This window comes from Talpa occidentalis, unplaced genomic scaffold, assembly GCF_014898055.3.
Source record: "Talpa occidentalis isolate TD23 unplaced genomic scaffold, MPIMG_talOcc4v2.1 talOcc4.8, whole genome shotgun sequence".
Taxonomy (NCBI): Eukaryota; Metazoa; Chordata; class Mammalia; order Eulipotyphla; family Talpidae; genus Talpa; species Talpa occidentalis.
This window is the reverse complement of record NW_023605194.1, coordinates 50602598-50617503: the sequence shown is the minus strand read 5'-3', so window position 1 is coordinate 50617503 and position 14906 is coordinate 50602598. Positions and strand designations below refer to the sequence as shown.

Below are 14906 nucleotides of genomic sequence, written 5' to 3'. Positions count from 1 at the left end.
AACAGGAGCCCACAGTGAAATAAATAAACCAATGAATAAACCAATGAATAAACTGAAAGGCACAAAATATATATTCCCTTAATAACAAAGGTGGAAACAAAGTATAGCAGAGAAGCTTCGCAGACACCACCTTAATCAAGTGATCAAAGTGAACATCATCAGTAATGGGATGAATCAAAATTATATGCCACCTGATAGAATGCAATGGGAATCCAGCACCACTTCTGTGCTATTTCTGCCAAAGATGCATATCTGACTCTTATCCCAAGAAAACATCAGTCAAACTCAAATTGAAGAAATTTCTACAAAATAATTTAGAAGTATCAAGATCATGAAAACCAAGGAAAGACCAAAGGACTGGTCAAGATTCTAAGATATTAAAACATGATAATTAATTATAATATGTGACTTTGCATAATATCCTTTGGCCACAGGGACATCACTGGGATAGTGAACAACATTGGAATGGATTATGAGGATTAGACGGTAATTATGTATTAATATTCACTTAATGACTTGGATAGTTGCAGCAATGTAGCCATGTGTCCTGTTAATAGGAATTATGGAATAACATATTTGGGAGTAATGGAGCATCATGTAAGGAACTTGTTTTATATATATTTGCGGGGATTTAAAAAAAAGACCTTTGCATTCAACTTACAACTTTTCTGTAAGTTGGTTAGTACTTAAAATTTTTTTCCAAAAAACATCGATACTCTAATGTATGATGCAGATATGTATATTGTCTTCACATTATTATGGAAGGAGGGCATTACATAATTTATTCTGTGAATGAGTATACAAATAAAAACCAAAAATATGCTCTCTGATCACACTAGATCACATAAAATGATTTTTAAAGTTTTTACTGCATCCTTGTTGGTAGTGCCTATAAAATGGCTAGTGACTGACTGTTGCTGTTATTAACCAAAAATTCTTAATAATCACAAGAAGTAAAGCATCTGTAAAACTGTATAAATACATTTTTTAATATACAGATACCATGTAGCCAAGGTTTGATACATCAATTAAAGGAAAAAGATCAGCCTACACAAAAAATACTAAGTAAAACAAACAAAAAAAAGTTTTTATCAACTTCACTCCCAGCACACTACTACAGAATAGCACACAACAAATTGTCTGGGACTATTCAAATCTTTTAAATTAATATCTTGTTAAAGTTACTGCTTTTTAGGAAAAAAGAAGGCTTAAGTTGGGAGAAATAAATGCATAAATACAATACAGGCAATGATTTAAAAGAGCAGATATAAATAAATACATGAGAATCTGCCTAAAATAGGCAGGAAATGATATAAACATTCTATAAGCATACATCTGAGTACTATATCTGAAATAACTGTGATTAAAGTTTGAAAGCAAATTTCTTTATAAAGTAATTTCAGACGTATGAATGGTTTGGGTTCTAAATATCTCTAAGTTAGTTGTTTTTAACTTAGGATGCACTCCCTAAAGAAATGGAGTCATAAATGATGATTGGTTTTTCAGACCAGTTCATGAAATTTGGTCAGTCAATAATAAACCTAGAACCTAAACAGAACATATAACAATGGGCCTCTTTGGTAAAAATCAGTTCAGATTTCATGGCATGCCATGAACATTCTTTACTGACTGTAGTTCTTGAAAGGGATATTTGATATAGAAGTTCTGGCTCCACAGCCCCCTTGCCATATACCCTGTAATCACCTGTTATTTCCAACCTGGGGCCACTGTGCATTAAAATACAGAATCACAGCTGCTTCTCTCTATCCCTGACAAGAAATATGGCATGTAGGCTGTCACTTAACCTATTTCAAAATCAATTTCTCATTTTAAAAATACTACCTATTTTTTAAGTAGAAAGGTTGTGAAAAGCAAGTAAGATAATGAATCTATGACCTCTACCATTATGTCTGACATATAATGGATACTTCTTATAATTTCATATCCAGGGCAGTCTCATGCCCCAAACCACATGCTTTCCATTTCTTAGTGCTGTCTCTCAGTCCTTGTGCAACACATTTAATCAAAATACTTAATTCTTTTTTTCTAACCAAGGGAGATATTAGAACAAGATGAAACAGGAAGTGAAAGGGCAGTCTGACTTTTCATTACTTTAAGACATTATCTAATTCATCTGTTGGTTCAAATGGGGAACAAAATGGAGTTTTTAAATGACAGCAGCAACAACAACAAAAAAAAAAACAAAACACAGGCAGGAGAAAGAATCCAGATAACATCTCAGTTCCATGTGAGTCAATCTTCACAATGTGGTTTCATTGCTTTATAAAAAGTATAAAAATTTCTTGATGACAAATATAAATCTTAATAAATCATTTTGACTTTCCCTTCAATTAGCAACAATAACTGAATTATAATTTTCAAAATGCTTGCATTTCCTTTTGATTTTACAGAATTTGCCTGACATTGATACTTTATTTAAGAAAACCTATTATGTTAATATATTTATATCAATGAAAAAATTAGAGGATAGCATTTTTCCTGTATAAAATTTTGCTTCTTTTTAATTACAAACTTTCTTTTTTCAAAATTTCAATTTATACACATGTTTAGGGAAATAATCTATCACATAAAAAGAGGCATACAGGTTAGTGTTCTTGAAATTTTTCAATTGAATCTTTAAGTTCTAATACCCACAGTTTTGAGGTGTTAGGTTTAAATACAGATATTTTCATAGTCTTTAATATGTTAATCTGTATTGTTTCTCTAAGAAAGTTATACCACACTGTTCCCAAGCTTATTTGACCATGAATATTTTGTTAAAGGAGAATATAGTAATACAGAACACTAAGGACAACTGAGGAATCACTGTTAAAAACTGACGCTCCCTTTGTGAATTTTATTCCTTTCCACAACTTTTCAGATGATTTGGTTGAAAGAATGGGGCCTTTCATCATCAATTCCACTATTCACACAATGACAGTATTTTGAGACTTTGGGTACTTTAATACTAATCATGCCTGACCAGAAAGCATAGCACAGCCTGTCCTGGATTATTTAAAGTCTGGTTCAATCACTTGCCAGCTACATAACCTAGCACGTTAGATTCTCTAAGCTGTATTTTACTCATCTGTAAAATGTAAGTGGTAATAAAATGAGGAACTTGTGAAGGTCACAGAACTAATCAGTAGTAGAACTAGAACATGAATCTAAGGCTGATGGCGCCACAGTCTCCACTATTAACCACTTTATTGAAATGTTTCCTTATAAGAACATCTCACAGAGGATAAGAATATCAACTACTTTAAAGATGTGTTTGTTTATATCTTATTATGTTAAGAACATCTTATAGGAGTTCTACCCTCTTAATAGATATTTGAGTACAACAGAGTATTATTTGTTAATTACAGGCACAATGTTGAACAACAGATCTCTAAAACTTATTCATCAACCTAAAACTTACTCATCTTGTATAACTGAAACTTTACATCTGGTGATTAGCAACTCCCCATTTCACCCTCCCACTGTCCCTGGTACCTGCTATTCTACCCTCTACTTCTAAGATTGGCTATTTTAGATACCTCATGTAAGCATAATCATGCAGTATTCGTCCTTCTGTGACTGGCTATTTCCTCTGAAATCCTTGGCTTGAATTTAGTCATTTCTAAAGGATTCTCTTCTCTTTTCATGAGGTACTGTCACTATGGCACTTTTTTATAATCTGCCATGAAGTCTTCAAGGTTCATCCATGTTGCCACACATTGTGGGATTTTTTTTCCTTTTTTAAGACTGAATATTTCATAGACAAAGGTCTGATATAACATAATAGGCACTCAACAAATGGTGGTAATATTGATAATTCTAGAGAACTGATACAAATGGAATGACAACAACCTTTATTTGCTAGATTTTCAGATTAAATTGATAATGCTAATTCTTATAGACTTCAAATTTTGGATGACAGAAGGCTAGATGATTCAAATCAGTCCTCTCACTGAGAATGATGAGTCAAATATATTTTAAAAATTGCCCCTAATTCCAAAGAGGTAACAAAGCTATTACCAGTACAAATCTGAGGGTAAATGAGAGCCAGTGAGTTAAGTGATCATGGAAAGTGGAGTCTTTTGGGCCTCCTCAGTGGCGCAGCGGTTGAGTGCTGTGTTGCAAAGCTGCCCGCAGCCTGTGCAGCGCCTGTTCGATCCCCGGCTGCTCTCCAGACCTCTCCTGCCGCCCGCTGCTCCCCTCAGCAGTATACTTCGGTCCTTCTGCCTGCTCTGCTCCCTGCTCTGGCTCTGGTGAATTCTCTCACCCTCCCGTGCTTCTGACTGTACCCAGTGCTTGTATAAATAAATAATCTTTTAAAAAAAATTGTTATTTAAAAAAAAGAAAGTGGAGTCTTTCCTGATAGCATTTGCCAATAATTCTGCAAGAAGATGGAAGCAAAACAGAAGTTAATGTTTAGGGGCTGAGCAATGTCAAGCATTGGAGGGGTTTCCTTATACTAAGTTGATACCCAAAGTAACTACCAACATGGTGATGGTGAAAAATCCTTGCTCTGCCCAGAATACACTGTGGGTATAGCAGAGATCCAGACATGGTCTTTGAAGAAATTGGACCTAAACTGACAGTTCCCCCAGTGCCTACCAGAAGCAAAACAGAAATATTAAGTATTAATTTTTTCCTAAAAACTTCCAATTATAATGACAAATGCATAAAGATCAGCAGACATGTAAACAATGAGACACTATGAGTAAGAACAAGAAGAAAAAACTCAACAGAAACTTACCTGGACTTTATTTATCTGAATTATTAGTCATAAGTTATGAAACAGCTATGCATATTCTTTTTTTTTTTTTTAAATAGAGGCATGTTTTTATTTTATTTATTTATTTGTTTGTTTGTTTTTTGTTTATACATGCACTGGGTACAGTCAGAAACGCGGGAGGGTGAGAGAATTCACCAGAGCCAGAGCAGGGAGCAGAGCAGGCAGAAGGACCGAAGTACACTGCTGAGGGGAGCAGCGGGCGGCAGGAGAGGTCTGCGCGCCATGTGGGACCCTCCTCCGGTGGGGGGGAGCAGCAGGGGATCAAACCGGCGCCGCAGAGGCCGCGGGCAGCCTTGCAACCCAGCGCTCAACCGCTGCGCCACCGGGGAGACCCTATGCATATTCTTTTAATAAAAACCTAAAATATAACATGAACAGTGTATACAAAGAAAACAGAGCAGCACAGCAAATTAGGAAAAGTCAAATAGAATTTTCAGGGCTGGGCCTCCTTGATGGTGCAAGGGGTTAAGACGCAACCTATGAAGCTATCTGCAGCCACTGCAACACAAGTTCAATCCCCAGCCAGGAAGCTACCCACATGATGCAGCAGACTTCTCCTGACTCACCCACTGCTTCTCTCAGCAGTGTATTTCAGTCGATCTGCATGTTCTGTTCCCCACTCTGTCTCTGGTGAATCCTCTCACCCCCGCACCTCTGGCCTGTACCCCAGTTCTTGTATGCATAAATAAATAAATCTTTAAAAAAAAAAGAACTTTTAGAACTGAGACATACAATACCTATAATGAAGAATTTAGTATACGGGTATAACAGAAGATAAGAGAGCCACAGAGAAAATGAGGGAAATAAAAAAAGTAATAAAATATCCAGAAAAATTGCAGACAGACAGATAAAATGATAAGTGTATAATAAATAGTAGTTGACATAAGAGAGACAGTGAGATAAGCTAACAGTATTAGCAGGATTCCCATTCAATTAACAGGAATGCTAAAAGAAGAAAAAGAGAATGGAGCTGCAACTGTTGCAATAGATGTGTGAGATCTTGTCCAGAACTAATAAAAGACATTAATCAACATTTTTTTTTAAGTTCAAGGAGTTCCACTAGAAGCATAAATAAAGTTAAATTCTATACCTATATCACAGTGAAACTTCAGAAAATGAATGATAAAGAGACAGGTTAACATCACAAAAGTGATGTTGATAAGTGATTTCCAAGAGCCAATAAAAGCAGAAGAAAGTTTGTGAATTATATCTTTACTATTTAAGGAGAAAATTATTTAAACTGCCAAACTTCTTTTTGCTTGTAAAAAGTATCCTGCATGAATGCTATCCAGAACTTTCACCTTACACCAACTGGAATGGCTATTGTCAAAAGGACATGAAACAATGGGCTAATGAGGATTTGGGGAAGGAACCCTAGTGCACTGTTAGTGGGAATACATACTGGTCAAGCCCCTGTGGTAAACACTATGGAGATTCCTCAAAAATATTAGAACTACCATATAGTTCAGCAACGTCACTTCTGGGTATTTAGTCAAAGACTAAGAAAACAGTAATTTAAAAAAATATATACATTCCTCTGATCTTTGCAACACTGATAAATATATTTGAAAGGTCCCCCATGAATCATTCCGGCCTGCACTGTATTTAAGTCAATATCAACTTCAGAGGAACATATTAAAATTAGAAATTATTACTGTAACCACATATACACTGATATATGTAACAAGTAAAATATAGAATATACCTACCATTTCCATTAATAAACAGATTATGGGTCTTGAAATTATCCTCAGCACTTTCCAAGGTAAGGGTAGTATAAGCTAGCAAATTATACTTTGCACCACTAAAAGAAAGAAAACATTTTAAATATTCAAGTATGTTTTCTATCACATAAACTAATTTTATATTCAACAGCAAAAAATAAACAACTAGGTTAAAAAATGTGCATAGATATTTTTCAAAGATATATAAGTGGCAAATAAAATTATTTAAAAATCTTCAAGATCACTAGTCATTAGAGAAATGCAATCAAAAATGAGATACCATTCCATACCCATTAGGATGGCTTCTAAAAAAAAAGACAAAAACAGAAAAGTGTTGACAGGATGTGGACAAATTAGAACCTCTGTGCATTGCTGATAGAAATTTAAAATGGTGCAGCTGCTATGGAAAGCAATATAGTAGTTCCTCAAAAAACAGATAAGACTACAATATGATCCAGTAATTCCACATCTGGGTATATACTAAAAAGAATTTAAAGCATGGACTCAGATATAGGTACACCTATGTTAATAGCAGCATTACTCAAAACAGCAAAATAGGAGAAGCCCAAGTATCCATTTAGGGATGAAAGGATAAACAAAATGAGGTATATATGTACAATAGGATATTATTCATCCTTAGAAGGGAATGAAATTCTGACACTTGCTACAACATGGATGAACCTTAAAGACATTTTTTTTTGTGTGTGGTGTCCTTGTCTACTGTTGGTATCAGGATAACGTTGACTTCATAAAATGTGTTTGCATTCCCTCTTGCTCAATTTTTTTGGGGATAGGTTTGAGAAGGATAAGTATTAGTTTGTCTTTGAAAGTTTGGTAGAACTCACTAATGAACCTGTCTGGACCTGAATTTTTGGGTTTTTTTGAGGAGATTTTCAATTATGATTTCAATTTCCTTGCATGTAAATAGTCTGTTCAGATTTCCTATTTGTACTTCATTCAGTCTTGGCAGGTGCTATACATCTAAAAATGTGTCAGTTTTCCTAGATTTTCAATTTACTGACATATAGATGTTATGGTATCTATCCAAAAAATGCAAAAACACTAATTTGAAGGGATATTATACACTCCCCTGTTCATTGCAGCACCTAACAATATCCAAGTTATGAAAGCAACCTAAGTACCCAAGGACAGAGAAATGGGTTAGGAAGATGTGGAATAAATACATTATGGAATACTATACAGCTATGAAAATGAACTCTTGCCATTTATGATGACACTGGAACATGGAAGACACTGGATGTGATTATGCAAAGCAAAATAAATCACAAGGAGAAACAAAATTCCAGATGGTATCACTTACATGTAGAATAATGAGAAACAAAACAAATGGTCAGACAAAACCAAACCAAAAACAATCCTTAGAAATCTGACTACAGAATTGAGGTTACCAGTGGGGAGCAAAAAAAAAAAAAAAGGTGGGAGAGGTTTCTATGGGTTACAGTGGAGGATTATGGATATCTTGGTATTGGATGTGGTGTGGTAACATACACGCAAAGAGATCTGATCCTATACCTCTGAATCATATACAATGATATAAACCAATGTCATCTTAATTTTTTAAAGGGACATTCTATGAAATAAGCCAGTCACAAAAGAACAGATATGGCAAATATGACATAATATGGCAGATATGACAGAATAGTCAAATTCCTAGAAATAAAGTAGAGTGGAGGTTGCCAGCAGCTAGTTGGATGGGGAAACAGAAAATTATTGCATAATGGGTAGAATTTATTTTAGGAAGATGAAAATATTCTGGAGATGGATGGTAGCGATAGTTGCACAACATTATAAATGCATTTAGTGACATTGAACCTGCAGTTAAAAATGGTTAACATGGTAAATATTGTTATATATACTACCACAATGAAAAATTAAAAACACCCCCCACACTTAAGAGGTTTATAGATGAAAGATTACAGTCAACATAAATTAGTCAATTTAGCATGTTTATGATATTTTATCTTAAGAATATTTACAAATTATTTGTCTTAACTCTGAAAGCAGCATGACTGAAACAGAGAGCAAGCTAAAAGCATGGTTCAGCATAAGGTTGGCAAAGACACTCAAATCTTTGTGAGCTTTGAAAGTGGATTTAATTCTAACTGTGATGGGAAATCATGAAAGAAAGTTAATAAAAAGAGTAATGATGCAATCTGATTCATCTTTATTTCCCAAAGGAAGTAATCAATCTCCTTCTTCTGGTATGCCAACTTCAAAGATTTAGGGATTTTATCTATAGGATGAAAATAGAAAACTTCATTACTAATTCCATTTTTGTCACTGAGGTCCCCTTTATGCTTGTGTTAAAATAGTCTCTTGCCAAAGATCTAATTTTTTTTCTTTTTTTTTTTTAAATTTTATTTTTATATTCCCCATACAATTGCAACCCCCTTATTTTGACCCCATTCCCTCCTTTCCCCGCCCCCCTCCCCATAGTGTGTCTCCAGTTCATAGTTGTATGTTGATTTTGATTTTTTCTTTCTTATAGCTATTCTTTTTCCCGGTCCCTTATTTAAGTTTTCTAGATTCCTGCTATGAGTGAGACCATCCGGTATTTTTCTTTTTCTTTCTGGTTTATTTCGTTGAGCATGATCCCTTCCAGCACCATCCATGTTGCTGCAAATTGCATGTGTTTATCTTTTTTGATTGCTGAGTAATATTCCATGGTATATATGTACCACATCTTCTTGATCCAGTCATCTATTTTTGGGCATTTGGGTTGAAGATCTAAAAATTTTGATTAAGTTCTTATCATGGTACTTTGTGGTGATAAAATGCATTTTATTCAGTAATAGTTGTATTTTCTCTGCTAATAATCTTCATTTCAAGAGTTCTCAGTTTTATTATTTTCCAAAATAGTAAAATATAAATGTTCATAATATCAAAGACTACGTTAGAAAAAAATAACAAAACAGAAATACAGACAAAATTTGAAGAGAGATGTCTGGAATTTTTATTAATTGTGCCAGGTGATATAAACTTTGTCTTTTACTAAAACTTCAATGAATTAGTAATACACACTGCATACATGCACTTCTTTAATAAATAAGGACATACTCAAAAGAATAGTTCTTGTTTTTAATATATAACCATCATAGACCAGAGCTCTCTTATTACCCCAAAATTGTTAATTTATATAGGAAAACTTAAGTTTAGTCTTAAAAGTGCAACAAATTTTTTTTAACAAAACAATACATGAGTAAAATTTAACATTATGTTCTGTATACAATTAGTTTAATATCAGCCTCATACGTAGACTTTTGTAAAAGTTCACAAAGTATTATCAAATCTCAATGCTGCCAGAGATAAGAGATACTAGCCTCATACTCAGTGGGGGCCATTCTTGGCTATTACTCACCTATGCTGTTAAGTATCTATAGTGTCTTTCATCATTAGCTCTTACTTTTGCCTATTGTTACACAAAAAAAAGTCCCACCAAAAAGTTGAGGAAGTATTAAAGAAAACGATGAAGAAAAATCAAAACAGTTGAGAACAGCAATTACAATGGAAGACCAAATACTACTACACACAAAACCACCTATTAGTTGTTTGTTGGTTAGGAAGCAACATGCTCAAGCATTACCTCAACATAATTCATCACTGATATGCAAGCTTTATGGAACAACATTATAATTTTTCTACTCAAAATACTGAGAAATAGACTCCCTGCTGGCATGGTAGAAAAGAACATGGTATGTTCAGGAATACATTATCATCAATGAATATCAATAAGTGATGCAAGAAAATGATGGTAGGTGTCTGACAAGAAAGCCAGTGTGGCTGGAATAAAGTGAGGGTCAGTGAAGGACAGAGGAGAGAGGTGTTTAAGAGGTAGAAAAGGTACAGGCCCTTCACACTGTAGTGCTTTTTAGGGCATGACAAAGACACTGGGTTTTATTCTGAGTGAGATGGAAAGCAAATTTTTGACAGAGACATGTTGCTGTGATATTATTTCTACTGTCAAATAATCCCTCTGGCTATCATGTGCAGAACAGACCAGAGGGATCATGAGTGAATAACGGAGATACCAACCAGAAAGCAACTACAATTGACTGGTCAAGAGCAGATGCAGGCATAGAATAGGGTGGAAGCTGCTGGGATAGTGAGAAGTGGTAAGATTTTTGATACAGTCTTAAAATTGAATCAGTGTAGGCAGGGCTGTGAAAGAGTAAGACAAGGACACTTCCAAGGTTTTGGGCCTGAACAACTGGAAGAATGGATTTTTTTTTAAAAAGATTTATTTATTTATGCATACAAGAGCTGGAGTACAAGCCAGAGGAGGGGCGTGTGTGAGAGGATTCACCAGAGACAGAGTGGGGAACAGAACAGGCAGATCTATTGAAATACACTGCTGAGGGGAATAGCGGGAGGGTGAGACAGGAGAGGTCTGCTGCGCCATGTGGGTTGCTCCCTGGCTGGCCGGGGATCACTTCATGCTACAGAGGCTGCAGACAGCTTCACAGGTTGCGTCTTAACCCCTTGCGTCATCAGGGAGTTTCAGAATGGAATTGTTATTAATGAAATTAGGTTGACTGAGAGAAGCATGCATATGGGAAACAGATTATTTTTGGACAAGTTAACTTTAAGATTGTTTTTGATATCCAGATGGGTTGTAGGGCAGAGAGCTGGATATATGACTCTGGAGTTAAGAGAGGATGGATACTGGAGAATTGAATTTGGAAGTTACCAGTATATAACTACTGTTCAAAGAATGTCAGAATATCAAACACTGATATGTAAGCACTCTATCACTTCAGATTACCTTGAAAAGCAATGAACAAAGGAGGTAGGCAAGGAATAGTCACTGAGGCAGAAGCAAAACCTAACAGGTACATTTCAAAAAGTGTTTCAAGGAGAATGATCATTTTGTTAAACAATATGGAAAGGTCCAGGAAGAACAGTAACATGTGATATGTAGGCTTTGGCAATATGTAGATCACTGTTGTCCTTGACAAGAGCCATTTCTGTAGGGTGGGACAGAGATAACATGACGAAAACTGACTGAAATGATACAAAAGACAATGAGGAGAGGAAGTAGAGACACAAATTTTTTCTAAAGGATGGCTGTGAAATGGGACAGTAAAAATGTGAATTCAAATATTTGTGTAAATGATGCAGAAGAAAAATGTGTAGAAGAGAGGAAGGAACATGTGTAGGAGCCACTTTTGAGTCATTGAGAAGATGGGGTCTAGTGCACAGATGAACCAAAGGCAGTTCACAAGGATGGGAAACAATATATAAAGAGATAAATGCAGGCAGACTGGTAGATAAGGATATGCAAATTCTGTTCTGATTGCTTCAGTAATATCAATGATCTAGAAAACAAAGGTATCAGCTTTGAATGAGAAGGGGAGAGAGGGTATTGAGGGTTTCAGAAAAAGAATAACACAATATGAAATACTGACTGGAAGAGAAGTAAAGTGGAAGGTTATGGAAACTTGGTAGGATTGCTCAGTCATACGGAGAACACACTTAAGATTAGTAATCAGTAATCATGTGAAAACCAGTGAAACTAGTCAATATGACTGTGTTTCTCCAGTTTTTTTCATCTATTCCTCATGAGTACAGGTGCAGAGTGGCTAAAAGTAGGATTTAACCAACATTGCCATTTTTCCAAGCATGACACCAAAATGAAATGCTAGGAAAAGAATAAAATGTTAAATAATGGAGTTTAAGCTAATCTGCAGTCAGCATAGAGAAGGGAGCAAGCTGTACATGTGGAAGATGGATGATGGAGTACAATACTTACTGTGAAGATTTTAAAGAGTTTGCAATTTTTAGTAATGACAAGATCTAACGTACAATCATGGGGTGGATAACTGAGAAAGGTAAAAAGCAAAATCACAGGGGCAAGGTGGTTATGAAACTGTTAAGTTAGAATACTATATGGATAGTCTACATGTATTTTCAGTCCATCAAGAAAAACATCTGAAATGGTGGGAGGCATAGAAAAGGAGAAAAAGAGAATGAAGAAACTTTTTAGTTTTACTTTTAGGAGTGACATTGTAATTTAATCTCAGCAGCTACTAAAACCATTTGAGTATCCTTTACTTCAAGAATAGCATCATTTCAATACATAGTGGAATATAAAATACTGCTATTCTTGTACACAAGAAGCAGCTACATTAAAGGCTGAGCATTTATTTGCACTTAGCTCACTGAAGTGACAGCATATTTAAAAGCAACTTATGAGACAGAATAAGCTAAAATTATGTGGTAACCAAAATATGTTTAAAATATGTTTTTTCAGGTACTTTAAGGCAAATATATTAAGACAACTACCTATTTCTAATGAATGACACATCTGAAAATAACAATATGAAAAAGTTATTGATAACCTCTTCTAAGAATGGTTGCCTAAGCATGATAAATAAATTATGATAGACCAAATTATAGGAAACATGGTAATTAAAATAATAATGTGTGGATATAAAAACAGAAGCCATAAGATACATAAAAGAAACCATAAGAGATACACTCCTGGGCATCAACTTCACAGAAGTATTTGGAAACACAACTCTAGTAGCAAGGGAAACAAAAGCAAAAATAAATGGCTAATTTTCATGTCTGATGTAAGGCAAAGGTCTAGTTTCATTCTTTTGCATGTGGCTGTTCAGTTTTCCCAATACCATTTATTGAACAGATTTTCCCTTGGTTCCTTCATTGTAGATTAACTGTCCATATAGATATAAGTTTACTTCTGGGTTCTCAATTCTATTTCACTGGTCTGTTTGTCTGCTTTTGCTCAGTACCACAGTGTTTTTGATTATAATATGTTTGCAATATAGTTTAAAGTCTGGCAGTGTGATACCACTATTCTTCCTCCTTGCTTGTCAGAACTGCCTTGGCTATTCAGGGACTTTTATGGCTTCATATGAATTTCAGTAATGTTTATAAACCTTCTATGTAAGACCTGAGACCACACTATACATAGAAGAAACGATAGGCAAACATTTCACGACACAGACTTCAGAGATATTTTTGTGGAATTTTCTACAACAGCAAGAGAAACAAGAATATAGACAACTGGGAACATAACAAACTAAAAAGTTTCCACACAGTAAAAGAAACTATCACAAAAGCAAAAAGACACTCTACTTTTTGAAAGTATTTGCATACCATACATTTAACAAGGAAATGATAGTTAAGAACATTGACAGGGAACTTATATAATTCCACAAAAAGAAAACAAATAACACAACCAAAAAAAAAAAAAAAAAAAAAAGCAGAAGAGCTAAATAGTCACTTCTCCAAAGAAGACACCAGATGGTCAAGGGGCACATGAAAAAAATCCTCATCATCACTTATCATTCAGAGAAATGCAAATTAAAACCACAATAAGATACCGCCTCACACCGGTGAGAGTGGCCCATATCAAAAAGACCAGAAACAGCAAGTGTTGGCAAGGATGTAGAGAAAAAGGAACCCTCATACTCTATGGTGGAAAAGTAGTGTGGTGTAGCCTCTAAAGAAAACAGTATGGAGATTTCTCGAAATATTAAAAATAGATCAGCCATATGATCCAACAATTCCACCCCTAGCTATCTGTTCAAAGAATGCAAGAACACTAATTTGAAAGGAAATTTGCACTTCTATGTTCACTGCAACATTATTTACAATAGCCAAGCTATGGAACCAACCCAAGTACCCACTGACAGATAAGTATATTAAAAAGATGTAAAACAGAGACTCAATGAAACACTACTCAGCTATTTAAAAAACTGAAATAGTGCCTTTTGGGACAAGATGAATGGATGGAGGTGATTCTGCTAAATGAAGTAAGTCAGAAAGTAAGACAGTTCACCAGATAGTTTCTGACTAGAAACCAGAGAAGAAAACAAATCAGCAAAACCACAAGAACAATTCTTAGATTTTGTGAAAAAATATACTGGTTACCAAAGGGATTGGGGATGGAGGGTGAAGATAGAGGAGGGCAGGTAATAGGGTTGTAGAACAGGAAATTTGGTGGAGCATGAATGTGGCATGCACACAGATGAAGGCTGTACTTCCAAAATCATAGGATATGCAAACAAGTGGCAAATCAATAAAAATTGAGAAGGAAAAAGAATGATTATGTGAACACCGGGTAACAATTCCAGAGAAAGTTGAATTTATAGTGTAATTATGATAATCTAAATATCTCCCAAAGATAAGTACTACAAAAATCTGGAAGAGAAATATTAATTTAAAATAATAAAAAGTATTTAAAGTGGTTGAACTCTGAATAAAATTTTTTTCATCTAGATTCTTTCTCAAGTTTTTATTACTTTGGTAATAAAATAATAAACATGTTGAAACAGAGGCATAGTGACCATATTATACCACTGCTAGAACTTTCAGTGTAGGGAACATGACTTATTAGCCTTTGAATCCAATGT

The 14906-nt window shown here is 34.9% G+C and overlaps 1 protein-coding gene across 3 annotated transcripts in view; it reads right to left on the bottom strand.

Moving 5' to 3' along the window:
* RTKN2 (rhotekin 2) overlaps positions 1-14906 on the bottom strand; it is an 80334-nt gene that overhangs the window by 29473 nt on the left and 35955 nt on the right. For all 3 annotated transcript variants that reach the window (XM_037495897.2, XM_054689956.1, XM_054689955.1), the window contains one exon: positions 6493-6587. In XM_037495897.2, coding sequence (XP_037351794.1) covers positions 6493-6587 — 95 coding nt within the window. The remainder of the gene's footprint in view (positions 1-6492; positions 6588-14906) is intronic.